At 40.8% G+C, this 12972-nt stretch overlaps 2 protein-coding genes across 3 annotated transcripts in view; one reads left to right on the plus strand and one right to left on the minus strand.

Moving 5' to 3' along the window:
- On the minus strand, nucleotides 1–8290 carry tomm6 (translocase of outer mitochondrial membrane 6 homolog (yeast)). Of its 2 annotated transcripts, XM_034166440.1 has the most exons (3): nucleotides 8095–8288; nucleotides 7740–7873; nucleotides 1–26 (listed from the first exon to the last, which is right to left on the minus strand). In XM_034166440.1, exons 1-2 carry the CDS (start codon nucleotides 8196–8198, stop codon nucleotides 7777–7779), a joined length of 201 nt encoding a protein of 66 aa, XP_034022331.1. In that variant the 5' UTR covers nucleotides 8199–8288; the 3' UTR covers nucleotides 1–26; nucleotides 7740–7776. The 2 variants fall into 2 exon arrangements, with proteins under 2 accessions (XP_034022331.1, XP_034022332.1); XM_034166441.1 differs by lacking the exon at nucleotides 1–26 and having other exon boundaries at nucleotides 7766–7873; nucleotides 8095–8290.
- The window catches only part of LOC117506814 (ubiquinol-cytochrome-c reductase complex assembly factor 2), a 22668-nt gene continuing 17978 nt past the window's right edge, over nucleotides 8283–12972 (plus strand). The window contains exon 1 of the mRNA XM_034166439.1: nucleotides 8283–8459. Coding sequence (XP_034022330.1) covers nucleotides 8322–8459 — 138 coding nt within the window. The 5' untranslated portion in view covers nucleotides 8283–8321. The remainder of the gene's footprint in view (nucleotides 8460–12972) is intronic.

A 12972-nucleotide genomic window follows, 5' to 3' on the forward strand; every position in this document is an offset into this window, starting at 1 on the left:
TGTTGCACAACACTGGTCCAAGACACCTAAAGAGAGAAAAACTCCATGTCAGTTACAAACATTTTCTTCTCCAACATCAAAAAGAAGTTTTAAACATTTTCCAAACAATTCAAAAGAGATTGTGTAAGCTAAAGTCAAAATTTCCATCTCTAAATTAAATGCCCTGCATCACCTATTGCAAACTTTTCTAAGTTTTAAAATGTGGGTGCACTGCACTTAACTTGGGTCTTTCCTAAGGATGAAATTATTAAAAACTATATATATATATATATATATATATATATATATATATATATATATATATATATATATATACATACACACACACACACGACATGGCTCTAGATTAATCTACGTATCCCAAAATATTAATTTTACAAAAAGAGGCTGTCCCATGATGACAATCATTCTGTCTCTTGTACCTGGAGCCAGTCCCCTTACTTTTTAATAAACCACTCTGCTACAGTAAATTATCTGCAACAAACGTAATAATTGAATGAGTGGGACTCCGTGGCAGTGGTTAGCAGGTGAGACTGCTGCATCAGTGGCCCAGATTCATATCCTGGTGTCATGTACTGAGATTACCCCTATACCAGATTTGCATATGTGCGAAAAATGGGAAGTTTGTTGTGTACTGAGTTTACACTTCAAGTTTTTCACACATGCTCAGATAGCGAGTATCAGGGCTAGAGATTGCCATTTGCCCGCTGGCCTGGCGATGATTTGGCCCACTTTCAGGCCACTACAATTTATAAAATGGTGGCCCGCTGGGGCCACTACAAATATTCGCAAAATTCTATTTATTTTACCTTTTTTTTTTTCCTGGGCGGCAAAGTCAAATTTCTTTACATCTCAGTGTAATCCAACTTCAGCAAGTCCGCCATGTTTGCTTTTCTCTCGCACCACGCTCCACTGAGGAAACGACATTTCACGTTAAAGAAATGTATGTTGATCATGCTTGGTGCGTGCACTGAACAGGGTTATTCAAGAGAATATAGTTCAGTGTAATTCCCCCCCCCTTTTTCCTCCCCTCTTTCATCTTCACAATTCCTTATTAATTTAGCATATGACTGGAATCCATTAATGCTCTACACCCAGTTTGTGCCGGTAATGCACCGTGATGATTTGCAAACTGCTTTGTCCCTTCAAGGCCCAAGCCAAGGCTTTGTCGCCCAGAATGACAGATATTCGCCCGAGTTAGATGGGGGCGAATATCTGTCATTTTGGCCGACAAAGCCTTTGGGGCATCCATCAATCAATCAATCAATTTTTTTATATAGCGCCAAATCACAACAAACAGTTGCCCCAAGGCGCTTTATATTGTAAGGCAAGGCCATACAATAATTATGTAAAACCCCAACGGTCAAAACGACCCCCTGTGAGCAAGCACTTGGCTACAGTGGGAAGGAAAAACTCCCTTTTAACAGGAAGAAACCTCCAGCAGAACCAGGCTCAGGGAGGGGCAGTCTTCTGCTGGGACTGGTTGGGGCTGAGGGAGAGAACCAGGAAAAAGACATGCTGTGGAGGGGAGCAGAGATCGATCACTAATGATTAAATGCAGAGTGGTGCATACAGAGCAAAAAGAGAAAGAAACAGTGCATCATGGGAACCCCCCAGCAGTCTACGTCTATAGCAGCATAACTAAGGGATGGTTCAGGGTCACCTGATCCAGCCCTAACTATAAGCTTTAGCAAAAAGGAAAGTTTTAAGCCTAATCTTAAAAGTAGAGAGGGTGTCTGTCTCCCTGATCTGAATTGGGAGCTGGTTCCACAGGAGAGGAGCCTGAAAGCTGAAGGCTCTGCCTCCCATTCTACTCTTACAAACCCTAGGAACTACAAGTAAGCCTGCAGTCTGAGAGCGAAGCGCTCTATTGGGGTGATATGGTACTACGAGGTCCCTAAGATAAGATGGGACCTGATTATTCAAAACCTTATAAGTAAGAAGAAGAATTTTAAATTCTATTCTAGAATTAACAGGAAGCCAATGAAGAGAGGCCAATATGGGTGAGATATGCTCTCTCCTTCTAGTCCCCATCAGTACTCTAGCTGCAGCATTTTGAATTAACTGAAGGCTTTTTAGGGAACTTTTAGGACAACCTGATAATAATGAATTACAATAGTCCAGCCTAGAGGAAATAAATGCATGAATTAGTTTTTCAGCATCACTCTGAGACAAGACCTTTCTGATTTTAGAGATATTGCGTAAATGCAAAAAAGCAGTCCTACATATTTGTTTAATATGCGCTTTGAATGACATATCCTGATCAAAAATTACTCCAAGATTTCTCACAGTATTACTAGAGGTCAGGGTAATGCCATCCAGAGTAAGGATCTGGTTAGACACCATGTTTCTAAGATTTGTGGGGCCAAGTACAATAACTTCAGTTTTATCTGAGTTTAAAAGCAGGAAATTAGAGGTCATCCATGTCTTTATGTCTGTAAGACAATCCTGCAGTTTAGCTAATTGGTGTGTGTCCTCTGGCTTCATGGATAGATAAAGCTGGGTATCATCGGCGTAACAATGAAAATTTAAGCAATACCGTCTAATAATACTGCCTAAGGGAAGCATGTATAAAGTGAATAAAATTGGTCCTAGCACAGAACCTTGTGGAACTCCATAATTAACTTTAGTCTGTGAAGAAGATTCCCCATTTACATCAACAAATTGTAATCTATTAGACAAATATGATTCAAACCACCGCAGCGCAGTGCCTTTAATACCTATGGCATGCTCTAATCTCTGTAATAAATTTATGGTCAACAGTATCAAAGCAGCACTGAGGTCTAACAGAACAAGCACAGAGATGAGTCCACTGTCCGAGGCCATAAGAAGATCATTTGTAACCTTCACTAATACTGTTTCTGTACTATGATGAATTCTAAAACCTGACTGAAACTCTTCAAATAGACCATTCCTCTGCAGATGATCAGTTAGCTGTTTTACAACTACCCTTTCAAGAATTTTTGAGAGAAAAGGAAGGTTGGAGATTGGCCTATAATTAGCTAAGATAGCTGGGTCAAGTGATGGCTTTTTAAGTAATGGTTTAATTACTGCCACCTTAAAAGCCTGTGGTACATAGCCAACTAACAAAGATAGATTGATCATATTTAAGATCGAAGCATTAAATAATGGTAGGGCTTCCTTGAGCAGCCTGGTAGGAATGGGGTCTAATAAACATGTTGATGGTTTGGATGAAGTAACTAATGAAAATAACTCAGACAGAACAATCGGAGAGAAAGAGTCTAACCAAATACAGGCATCACTGAAAGCAGCCAAAGATAACGATACGTCTTTGGGATGGTTATGAGTAATTTTTTCTCTAATAGTTAAAATTTTGTTAGCAAAGAAAGTCATGAAGTCATTACTAGTTAAAGTTAATGGAATACTCAGCTCAATAGAGCTCTGACTCTTTGTCAGCCTGGCTACAGTGCTGAAAAGAAACCTGGGGTTGTTCTTATTTTCTTCAATTAGTGATGAGTAGAAAGATGTCCTAGCTTTACGGAGGGCTTTTTTATAGAGCAACAGACTCTTTTTCCAGGCTAAGTGAAGATCTTCTAAATTAGTGAGACGCCATTTCCTCTCCAACTTACGGGTTATCTGCTTTAAGCTACGAGTTTGTGAGTTATACCACGGAGTCAGACACTTCTGATTTAAAGCTCTCTTTTTCAGAGGAGCTACAGCATCCAAAGTTGTCTTCAATGAGGATGTAAAACTATTGACGAGATACTCTATCTCCCTTACAGAGTTTAGGTAGCTACTCTGCACTGTGTTGGTATATGGCATTAGAGAACATAAAGAAGGAATCATATCCTTAAACATAGTTACAGCGCTTTCTGAAAGACTTCTAGTGTAATGAAACTTATTCCCCACTGCTGGGTAGTCCATCAGAGTAAATGTAAATGTTATTAAGAAATGATCAGACAGAAGGGAGTTTTCAGGGAATACTGTTAAGTCTTCTATTTCCATACCATAAGTCAGAACAAGATCTAAGATATGATTAAAGTGGTGGGTGGACTAATTTACTTTTTGAGCAAAGCCAATAGAGTTTAATAATAGATTAAATGCAGTGTTGAGGCTGTCATTCTCAGCATCTGTGTGGATGTTAAAATCGCCCACTATAATTATCTTATCTGAGCTAAGCACTAAGTCAGACAAAAGGTCTGAAAATTCACAGAGAAACTCACAGTAACGACCAGGTGGACGATAGATAATAACAAATAAAACTGGTTTTTGGGACTTCCAATTTGGATGGACAAGACTAAGAGACAAGCTTTCAAATGAATTAAAGCTCTGTCTGGGTTTTTGATTAATTAATAAGCTGGAATGGAAGATTGCTGCTAATCCTCCGCCTCGGCCCGTGCTACGAGCATTCTGGCAGTTAGTGTGACTCGGGGGTGTTGACTCATTTAAACTAACATATTCATCCTGCTGTAACCAGGTTTCTGTAAGGCAGAATAAATCAATATGTTGATCAATTATTATATCATTTACTAACAGGGACTTAGAAGAGAGAGACCTAATGTTTAACAGACCACATTTAACTGTTTTAGTCTGTGGTGCAGTTGAAGGTGCTATATTATTTTTTCTTTTTGAATTTTTATGCTTAAATAGATTTTTGCTGGTTATTGGTAGTCTGGGAGCAGGCACCGTCTCTACGGGGATGGGGTAATGAGGGGATGGCAGGGGGAGAGAAGCTGCAGAGAGGTGTGTAAGACTACAACTCTGCTTCCTGGTCCCAACCCTGGATAGTCATGGTTTGGAGGATTTAAGAAAATTGGCCAGATTTCTAGAAATGAGAGCTGCTCCATCCAAAGTGGGATGGATGCCGTCTCTCCTAACAAGACCAGGTTTTCCCCAGAAGCTTTGCCAATTATCTATGAAGCCCACCTCATTTTTTGGACACCACTCAGACAGCCAGCAATTCAAGGAGAACATGCGGCTAAACATGTCACTCCCGGTCCGATTGGGGAGGGGCCCAGAGAAAACTACAGAGTCCGACATTGTTTTTGCAAAGTTACACACCGATTTAATGTTAATTTTAGTGACCTCCGATTGGCGTAACCGGGTGTCATTACTGCCGACGTGAATTACAATCTTACCAAATTTACGCTTAGCCTTAGCCAGCAGTTTCAAATTTCCTTCAATGTCACCTGCTCTGGCCCCCGGAAGACAATTGACTATGGTTGCTGGTGTCACTAACTTCACATTTCTCAAAACAGAGTCGCCAATAACCAGAGTTTGATCCTCGGCGGGTGTGTCGTCGAGTGGGGAAAAACGGTTAGAGATGTGAACGGGTTGGCGGTGTACACGGGGCTTCTGTTTAGGGCTACGCTTCCTCCTCACAGTCACCCAGTCGGCCTGCTTTCCCGGCTGTTCGGGATCTGCCAGGGGGGAACTAATCCATGCCCATTTTGGCCGAATGGGCATGGATGGAGGGACTCTGAAAATGCATACCGCCCTCCAAAAGCATGTTATTGTATTAATATCAATACCTGACATCAGCCAGTTGGCCATGGCTGAGATTTGTCCACTGGTGTTTCAGAGTGAGGTGATATGCCTGCATCAAACAGTAATAGGCCCCAAGTGTACTGTAATTGCCACCTGTCATGGACTCTACTGGACATAAATCTGAGGATTCACCTATAGTGTCTATATGAAGGCTTTCATAGACTAGCCACATTAATCATCTTCACAGCAATCTATTCTGAAATACAGGTTAGCCCTGTTAACTCGTGCACACGTAAGTCGCGATTCGGCTTTACTTGCGGTCAAGTTATAGACCTCGAAAATTTAGACTACATATGAAAGGCCATTTTGATATGACCGGTTTTGCTAGGGATCGTCAGTAGAGACAATTCTGGATGATGATTTCTTCTTCATCCGGCTGCTGCAGGTCAGCGATGAGGGCAGACAATTCCTGTTCGGAAGATTCCACCCAGCGGCTGCGTGTAAAATATATTTTTATGTTAATAAATGATTTACATTTTTTATGAACTGTGCCTTATCTTTACTTTGTCAATCACATTTCTGTCATAACACATTAAATACAATTGCTTCAAGGTTTATTTAGGAGCATTTTTAAAACTATTAAAAAAATTAACGGTATTAAGAATATTGTATACTCCCCATTAAAAACTACACAAAACAGCAGTCTTTCACAGCAAATCAAGTATTCTGAAGGAAAAAAAAAAATTAAATGACCTTTACACAATTTTACCATCTCAGTTGTATTTTTACAACCCTCAGATAAATCTGATTTCAAGACACAGTAAATGGACTTATAAAACAGAACAGGGGTGGCCAAGTTCGGTCCTTGAGAGCCACAGTCCTGACACTCTTTGTTGTCTCTCTGCTCCAACACACCTGAATCCAATGAAAGACTCGTTTGCAGACTTTTAATGAGCCTTTCATTGAATTCAGGTGTGTTGGAGCAGGGAGACAACTAAGAGTGTCAGGAATGTGGCTCTCGAGGACCGAACTTGGCCACCCCTGAAATAGAAGTTTTAATTAAAATACAGTTACCACAGGATATAGCTAACATTTTCAAAATTGAACAGGTAATACTTTCATTTGCAAATGCACATAAGACTGAAGTGTGTGTAGTTTGGAGATTGATATGCTTGTGTCTCCAGGCAGATTATATAGGTCAGAATTTATCTTGTGTGGATACAATGAATTATTTTACCAAAAATAAATTGAAAACCACACTCCTGCCATGAGCCACTGCCGAGTTTGAAAGAACAAAAAAGGCCCCCGTACTTTCTGACAGTACTTGAACGCAGCAGCGATGGCCTCCTGCGTGCACTTATTATTTTTTATAATAATATAACAATACGAGTGTAGGAATGACAATCCAGCCCTTCTTTACGTGTGGAAACAGGTAGGCAACATATTATGCTACAATGATAACCTTTATTAAACACAGAAACTACAGTGATCTGTAAAAAAAAGAAAAAAAAAAAAAAACCACAGCGGGTTTTGTTTTCCAGGTGTCCTGCGCACTCAGATGGCGATATGCTTACACTTATTATTTTTTATTAGATGTAACAATATAAGTTTAGGAATGACAATCCAGCCCTTCACATGTGGAAGCAGGTAGATGATTCAGATGATTATACAGTAGTGTTCATAATAGTAGTGCTATGCGACTAAAGATTAATCCAGATTTTGAGTATATCTCTTATTGTTTCTTATTTTTAGTCACATAGAACTACTATTATTCTGAACACTACTGTATAAGAGCTGTTCTGGAAGGAAGAATTCCCATTGTGGATCAGCGGCAGCTGCACCTGGTGGAAATAACCGCACATGGACTGATCAGTTTACTGTGCTGATTATATATTCAATCATCTTTACACTTATATTTATTCCCCCTTTTGACAGATTTGTGTTAAAAATCAATATGGCTTAGTAACATAATACAGAACACAGCAGCCACCACAGCACACCAGCAGGTTTTTTTTTTTTTTCCAGGCCTCCTGCGATATTTTCAGCTCCTGCACCTTTCAGTCCAGCTGCCACGCATTGACTCCTCATACCGATCAATTTACTATTCCGATTATATATTCAATCATCTTTACACTACGGCACACCAGCAGTTTTTTCCAGGTCTCCTGCGATATTTTCGGCTCCTGTGTCAGTCCAGCCGTCTCACGCGAGTTAACGGGGCTCATCTGTATTTTATGTTTAACTGAGCAGAGTGCAAGCACATCCCTCTAAAACAAGGAACACAAACTTACCATTACCCTGCTTTGACAATGCTGAATTTTGATCAAATTATGTCACAGGCTGAGGAGACATTAGGTCAAAATCAGACAGATTTCTGGCAACCCAAACACCAGCTGCAAAAAGGCCCACATTGACCAGAAGATTCCTGTGGAAAAATATGTAGTGAATTACAACTGAGGATGTACACATAAAAAAGTTATATTTCAAACAATTCTGAGTAAAATGAGGACAACAATAAAAATTGACAGGTAACCACAAACTGTACAGATAGCTTAATAAACCCGATTCAACAAGGACAAACCTCTGCTGCGCTAACGTTAGCTATCGGGTTATCTTACACAGATTATTATCCACTTAAATACCAACCTTCTGAAGTCGTTTCTGTCTGTTACAAAGCGACACGCTGAACTAATCCAGTCAGTAATACCGGACCGAGCCGAAGATCCCTTTTTGATGTTTGCTCCGCTCATTTTTTAACATGCGCTAACGCTAGTAGTAACAACGAGGACAGCGCAGAGCGGGAGCGGTTTACATGTAACACAAGTACGGAAGCCAATAAAGACCAAACCTCTTGACACGAAGCATTTTCACAAATGGCTGCTACCAGGTACCGTCGGTTCCTGAAGTTGTGCGAGGATTGGCCCCGGGATGTGTCCAAGACAGGACCTGATTTGGGTATGTTTCTACGGCAGCGGGTAGCAGCGGCGTTCCGCGAAGGCGAAAACACACAGGTACTGTATTTTTATGACGGTACCTTGTGCTACATAACTAAAATGAGATTAGCTAAGATTAGCAAATTGCTTAACACCAGTAGGGGTCTTCTGTCGTGAACTGTGTTTTTTTTTAAGGCTTTGGATTATTGTGAACATTACAGACTGGTATTAACGGACAACATTCGTGATTTACAACTGCATTAATTTTACCTCCAAAGTTTATGACATTGGCAAAAGGGCTGCGGGCACTGATTACGGGCATCAGATGGACTGCCTCTGATTGGCTGGCTGGCATCACGTGACAACGTCCGTGCCGTTTGATTCGTTAACACACTGGAAATTCTTCCCCTGTGTATACAAGTGTTGTCCTCGAAATCATGTTTTAAGACTTGGCAAAAAAAAAAAAAAAAAAAAAAAACGGCTCATCATATGTGTTTTTTAAAGAACCTGTTGAACTGTCAGTTTCCTATATTTCATTTACATTGGCCTTTCATGTCAAACGTCCTGAAAATTTAGGCCTTAAATAATTTGTTTTAGACTTTAGTGACATATGTCACATGTAATGGCAGTGGTACTTTACCTCACATTCTCAGTTTCAGTGTTGTCATTCCCAAAAATGAACACTGGCCAACCACCTGTAAAGCTGTATTAACACATTTATCATTTATACATACGAGTATATGAGTGTGTATTAATAGGGGCTGTTTTTATGACAAGGTGGAAATGACCAACAAAGTTTATTTTGCCATACAGGGATAACTACCACTGGTCTATTGGCAGCAATGATAATTTGATTTGTTTACTAGTAGAACTCTAATTATACCAGTTTTTAACAAAATATCTGTCATTTCATTTCCATGATGTCTAATTTTGATTGGCTGCCTGAACTATTATTTCTTTAGTAGGTAACCACTAAATGGACTAATTTCCCTATCAAAGCCTACTGTATAACAATCTAACTCCCAAGAACATTGCCCAGTGAGGAAACATCTTGAAACAGATATTCAAAAATAAAATGTCTTGTCTGTCAACAATGTCCTCTCCGGAAATAGAGTGCATTTCAAACTCAAGCATCAGTGTTATGTGAATAACGATTTTTTGTTTGAAAGACATAATCACTATCTGTGATGCCACAAAAGGATGTGTACCTAATTCACTCAAATGTCTTTAATATTGGGGTGTAACTCTCCATCTTGTCAAAAACTGTCCTCTTCAGAAATATTTATAGTCCATCACTATTTCAGAAAGCAGAAACAAAATAGCAGTTGCATACTCTGAGTACATACTTACCATCAACTGTTTTTAGTAGTTAGTATATATGGGTAGATTGCACTAATCTTAGTCTGTATCATTTACACAACAACTATCTAAAGCCCATATCACACATAGCAAGACTTTGCAGAAACCATGCCTGACACGGCAAATATTGCCATAATCTGATGCAGTCGAGAGGAAGAGAGGCGTGGTCAGCAGTGTCAGAACGCATCTGGATTACCTCGTCCACACCTGCAAGATGGCATCCAAAGCGCATGTAGACAATAGGTAGATGACACAGACTTCCATCAGACGCCAAAAAAGGCACTGATGACTGCCCGATGTCCAAACATCTGGATGGCAAACACGGGCCCAGAGTGGGAGGGAGCGCTGTGTTCCTCACGCACGTGAGTGTGCAGCACGCGTGTGTTGGCGTGGCACACGTGCGCACCGCGCAAACGCATGGGGTTGCAATTATCACTCAGCCATGTGTATATGTGTGTGTATGCATATGAGCCACTAAGCACGGGGCACACTAAGTTTGCAGGCAGTGGGCCATGCTGTCCCATGTGTCAGACACAGCGCCTTTCCAGGGACCTTTAATTTCTTTTTTTGCTCACTTCAGCAGCACAACACAACTCTGGACACCACGATGGTTGGATTATCACATGGGATGTATTTTTTTATTTTGGGTGAGAGGATTCTAACCACAGGCTGTGGTCCGACTCCACATTCATGTCTGTGCTGTGAAACACTCCTGGATCGCTGTTGGTAAGATTCATGTTTATTAATGCTGTAACGGCCTGGCACAACAGTCCCATGTCATATCTCCTACAGAGTTAGAAGTTGATCATATATTTCAGCAGTCAGATCCATTCTGCTCTGAGCCTGACGCATGCAATGACACATTACTGTGCACCACGGAGAGGTGCAGCTGCTCCTGTTATATACAGATATGATGGAGACAACATTCACATTATTTACATCACCCATGGGAAGGAATGGACAAATATCTGTAATGTAAAGTCTATTGTGGATATAACAGCCTGTTCAGATTTGCAGTGGTGTGTGCACGGTGCTTTCATTTTGATAGCTGTTGTTCACATTCACTGAACGTGATAGTAATTCATAATTATTATTATGATGAAGCCTGCCACATACATTTCAACAGGTCTTTTTTGCACTCCAGGGGTGGGGGGGATGGGGGACATTATTGTACATGGCACGTGCAGGTCATACTGGCAGGCTTTTGTGCCAGATCCATCCCAAGGTTCCATCATATGCGCTCAAATCATTTCGGATACTGTTTTTTTCGTCATCAGAATATGTAAATTGCGGTCAGATGGTCCTCAGACTAAACATGAACCGCTGTCGGATAGGTGTCCCATCTCGACGGCACCCGGAGGATTTTGAACATGTGCGTCTCACTTGGGGCCGCTGGCCAATTTTGACCAACTGTGTGAACTTCTGCAGATTGCTGTCAGAACGTTTTGGAACTGAAATCCGACACTTTTTGGATGTACGCCGATTTGTCTTTCTGGCGCCATTCTGCGTGATTCCATCTATGTGTGATGGGGTATTTGTAAAAAAAAAAAAAAAAAAAAAAAAAAAGTCCTCTCTGGGATGGCTGTACTTGTTTTCAAACTTGAAATAACCATATATGCAAACATCTAACAGGTCTGAAGCTTTGGGCATTTAAGTACTTCAGTCAGCAGTTAGATATGGGTTAGGCATGTGAATCTCATCACTGACGATTTGATACGCACCTCGATACACTGCCAGCGATACAATACATATAAAGTGAGTCACTCAATGACAGAGTATCACCTTGGCAAAAGTAATTTGAGATACTTTTCTCACCAGAGTTTTTCTGGAGTTCGGTTTACAATCTGAGGAGTCCAAGTGGAGCAGCAGTATGGTTTAGCAGCATGGCATTCTTTACAAACAACCTGCATCTTGTGAAGTTTCCCATGTTTTTTTTAAAACACCCACAGTATCTCCAAACACCTGATTTAAATGTTTTAGGTACGTCAGAAATCTCTAGCCGCTCGCAGACCTCCATTTTGTTGTGGTAGAAATGTGCTTTCTGGCTTCTGTCCATGTTCAAACAAAACGCAAAACAGGGATCGTGCACTGCATTCAGTGTGCCTCGGAAAAAAAAGTCGATGCAAGCACGCAGCAAGTGATGCGATCACGATTTCACCTGTCAATTGAATTGATGCACACCGAATCAATACACTCGCACTGCGCACGTTTGTATCTAGATACTAATTCATATCACTTAATCTCTGCATGCCTAATATGGGGGAATAACATGTCCAAAGTACAACCCCAATTCCAGTGAACTTTGGATGTTGTGTGAAATGTAAATAAAAACAGAATTCACTGATTTGCAAATCCTCTTCAACCTATATTCAGTTGAATACACCGCAAAGACAAGATATTTAATGTTCAAACTGCTAAACTTTATTGTTTTGTGCAAATATTTGCTCTTTTGAAATGGATTCTTGCAGCACATTTCAACAAAGCTGGGACAGGGGCAACTAAAGACTGGGAAAGTTGATGAATGCTCAAAGAACTCCTGTTTGGAACATTCCACAGGTGAAGAGGTTAATAGGAAACAGGTGAGTGTCATGATTGGGTAGAAAAGGAGCATCCACCAAAAGGCTCAGCCGTTCACAAACAAAGATGGGGCAAGGATCACCATTTTGTGAACAAGTATGTGGAAAAAAATAGTCTCAGTTTAAGAACGTTTCTCAGTGTTCAGTTGCAAGGAATTTAGGGATTCCATCATCTACAGTCCATAATCAGAAGATTCAGAGAATCTGGAGAACTTTCTACACGTAAGCGGCAAAGCTGAAAACCAACATTTAGGCTGAGTCTCAATTCTACACCTCGGCCCTTCCCCTTACCCCTTCCCCTCCGTTTTATGCGGGCACGAGCGACAGAGGGATGTCTCAATTCTCTTTTTGGAGCGAGGCAGAGGGGTAGGCGGAGGGCTTCAAACCCCTCCAAACGGAGTGAATCTGGATGCACACTCCGTTTGGAGGGGTTGGAAGAGCTTACTGCTGTCTCCGAAAAAACAAACATGGCACTGAACGAGCCGCACAAATGAAACGGCTTTCATTACAAATTACGCTGTTTAGAAAGTTATAACTTGCCAAAAAACTTTACAGGTAGTTGTCTATGACAGCAACGTGTGTGCTGCTGGATGCATGTTGCGTATATTGTCGTTCTGAAGAATATCGTAGCGTCGCTTATGCGCTGAGGCGTTATA

Source organism: Thalassophryne amazonica, chromosome 3, assembly GCF_902500255.1.
Source record: "Thalassophryne amazonica chromosome 3, fThaAma1.1, whole genome shotgun sequence".
Classification (NCBI taxonomy): Eukaryota; Metazoa; Chordata; class Actinopteri; order Batrachoidiformes; family Batrachoididae; genus Thalassophryne; species Thalassophryne amazonica.

Bases quoted from the DNA above. Each gene is read 5' to 3' on its own strand.
- tomm6 (XM_034166440.1), bottom strand. From the start codon at position 8,198: ATGAGCGGAGCAAACATCAAAAAGGGATCTTCGGCTCGGTCCGGTATT. The intron at 7,874-8,094 runs GTTGGTATTTAA...ATTTTTCCACAG, and splicing joins GACAGAAACGACTTCAGAAG to GAATCTTCTGGTCAATGTGG.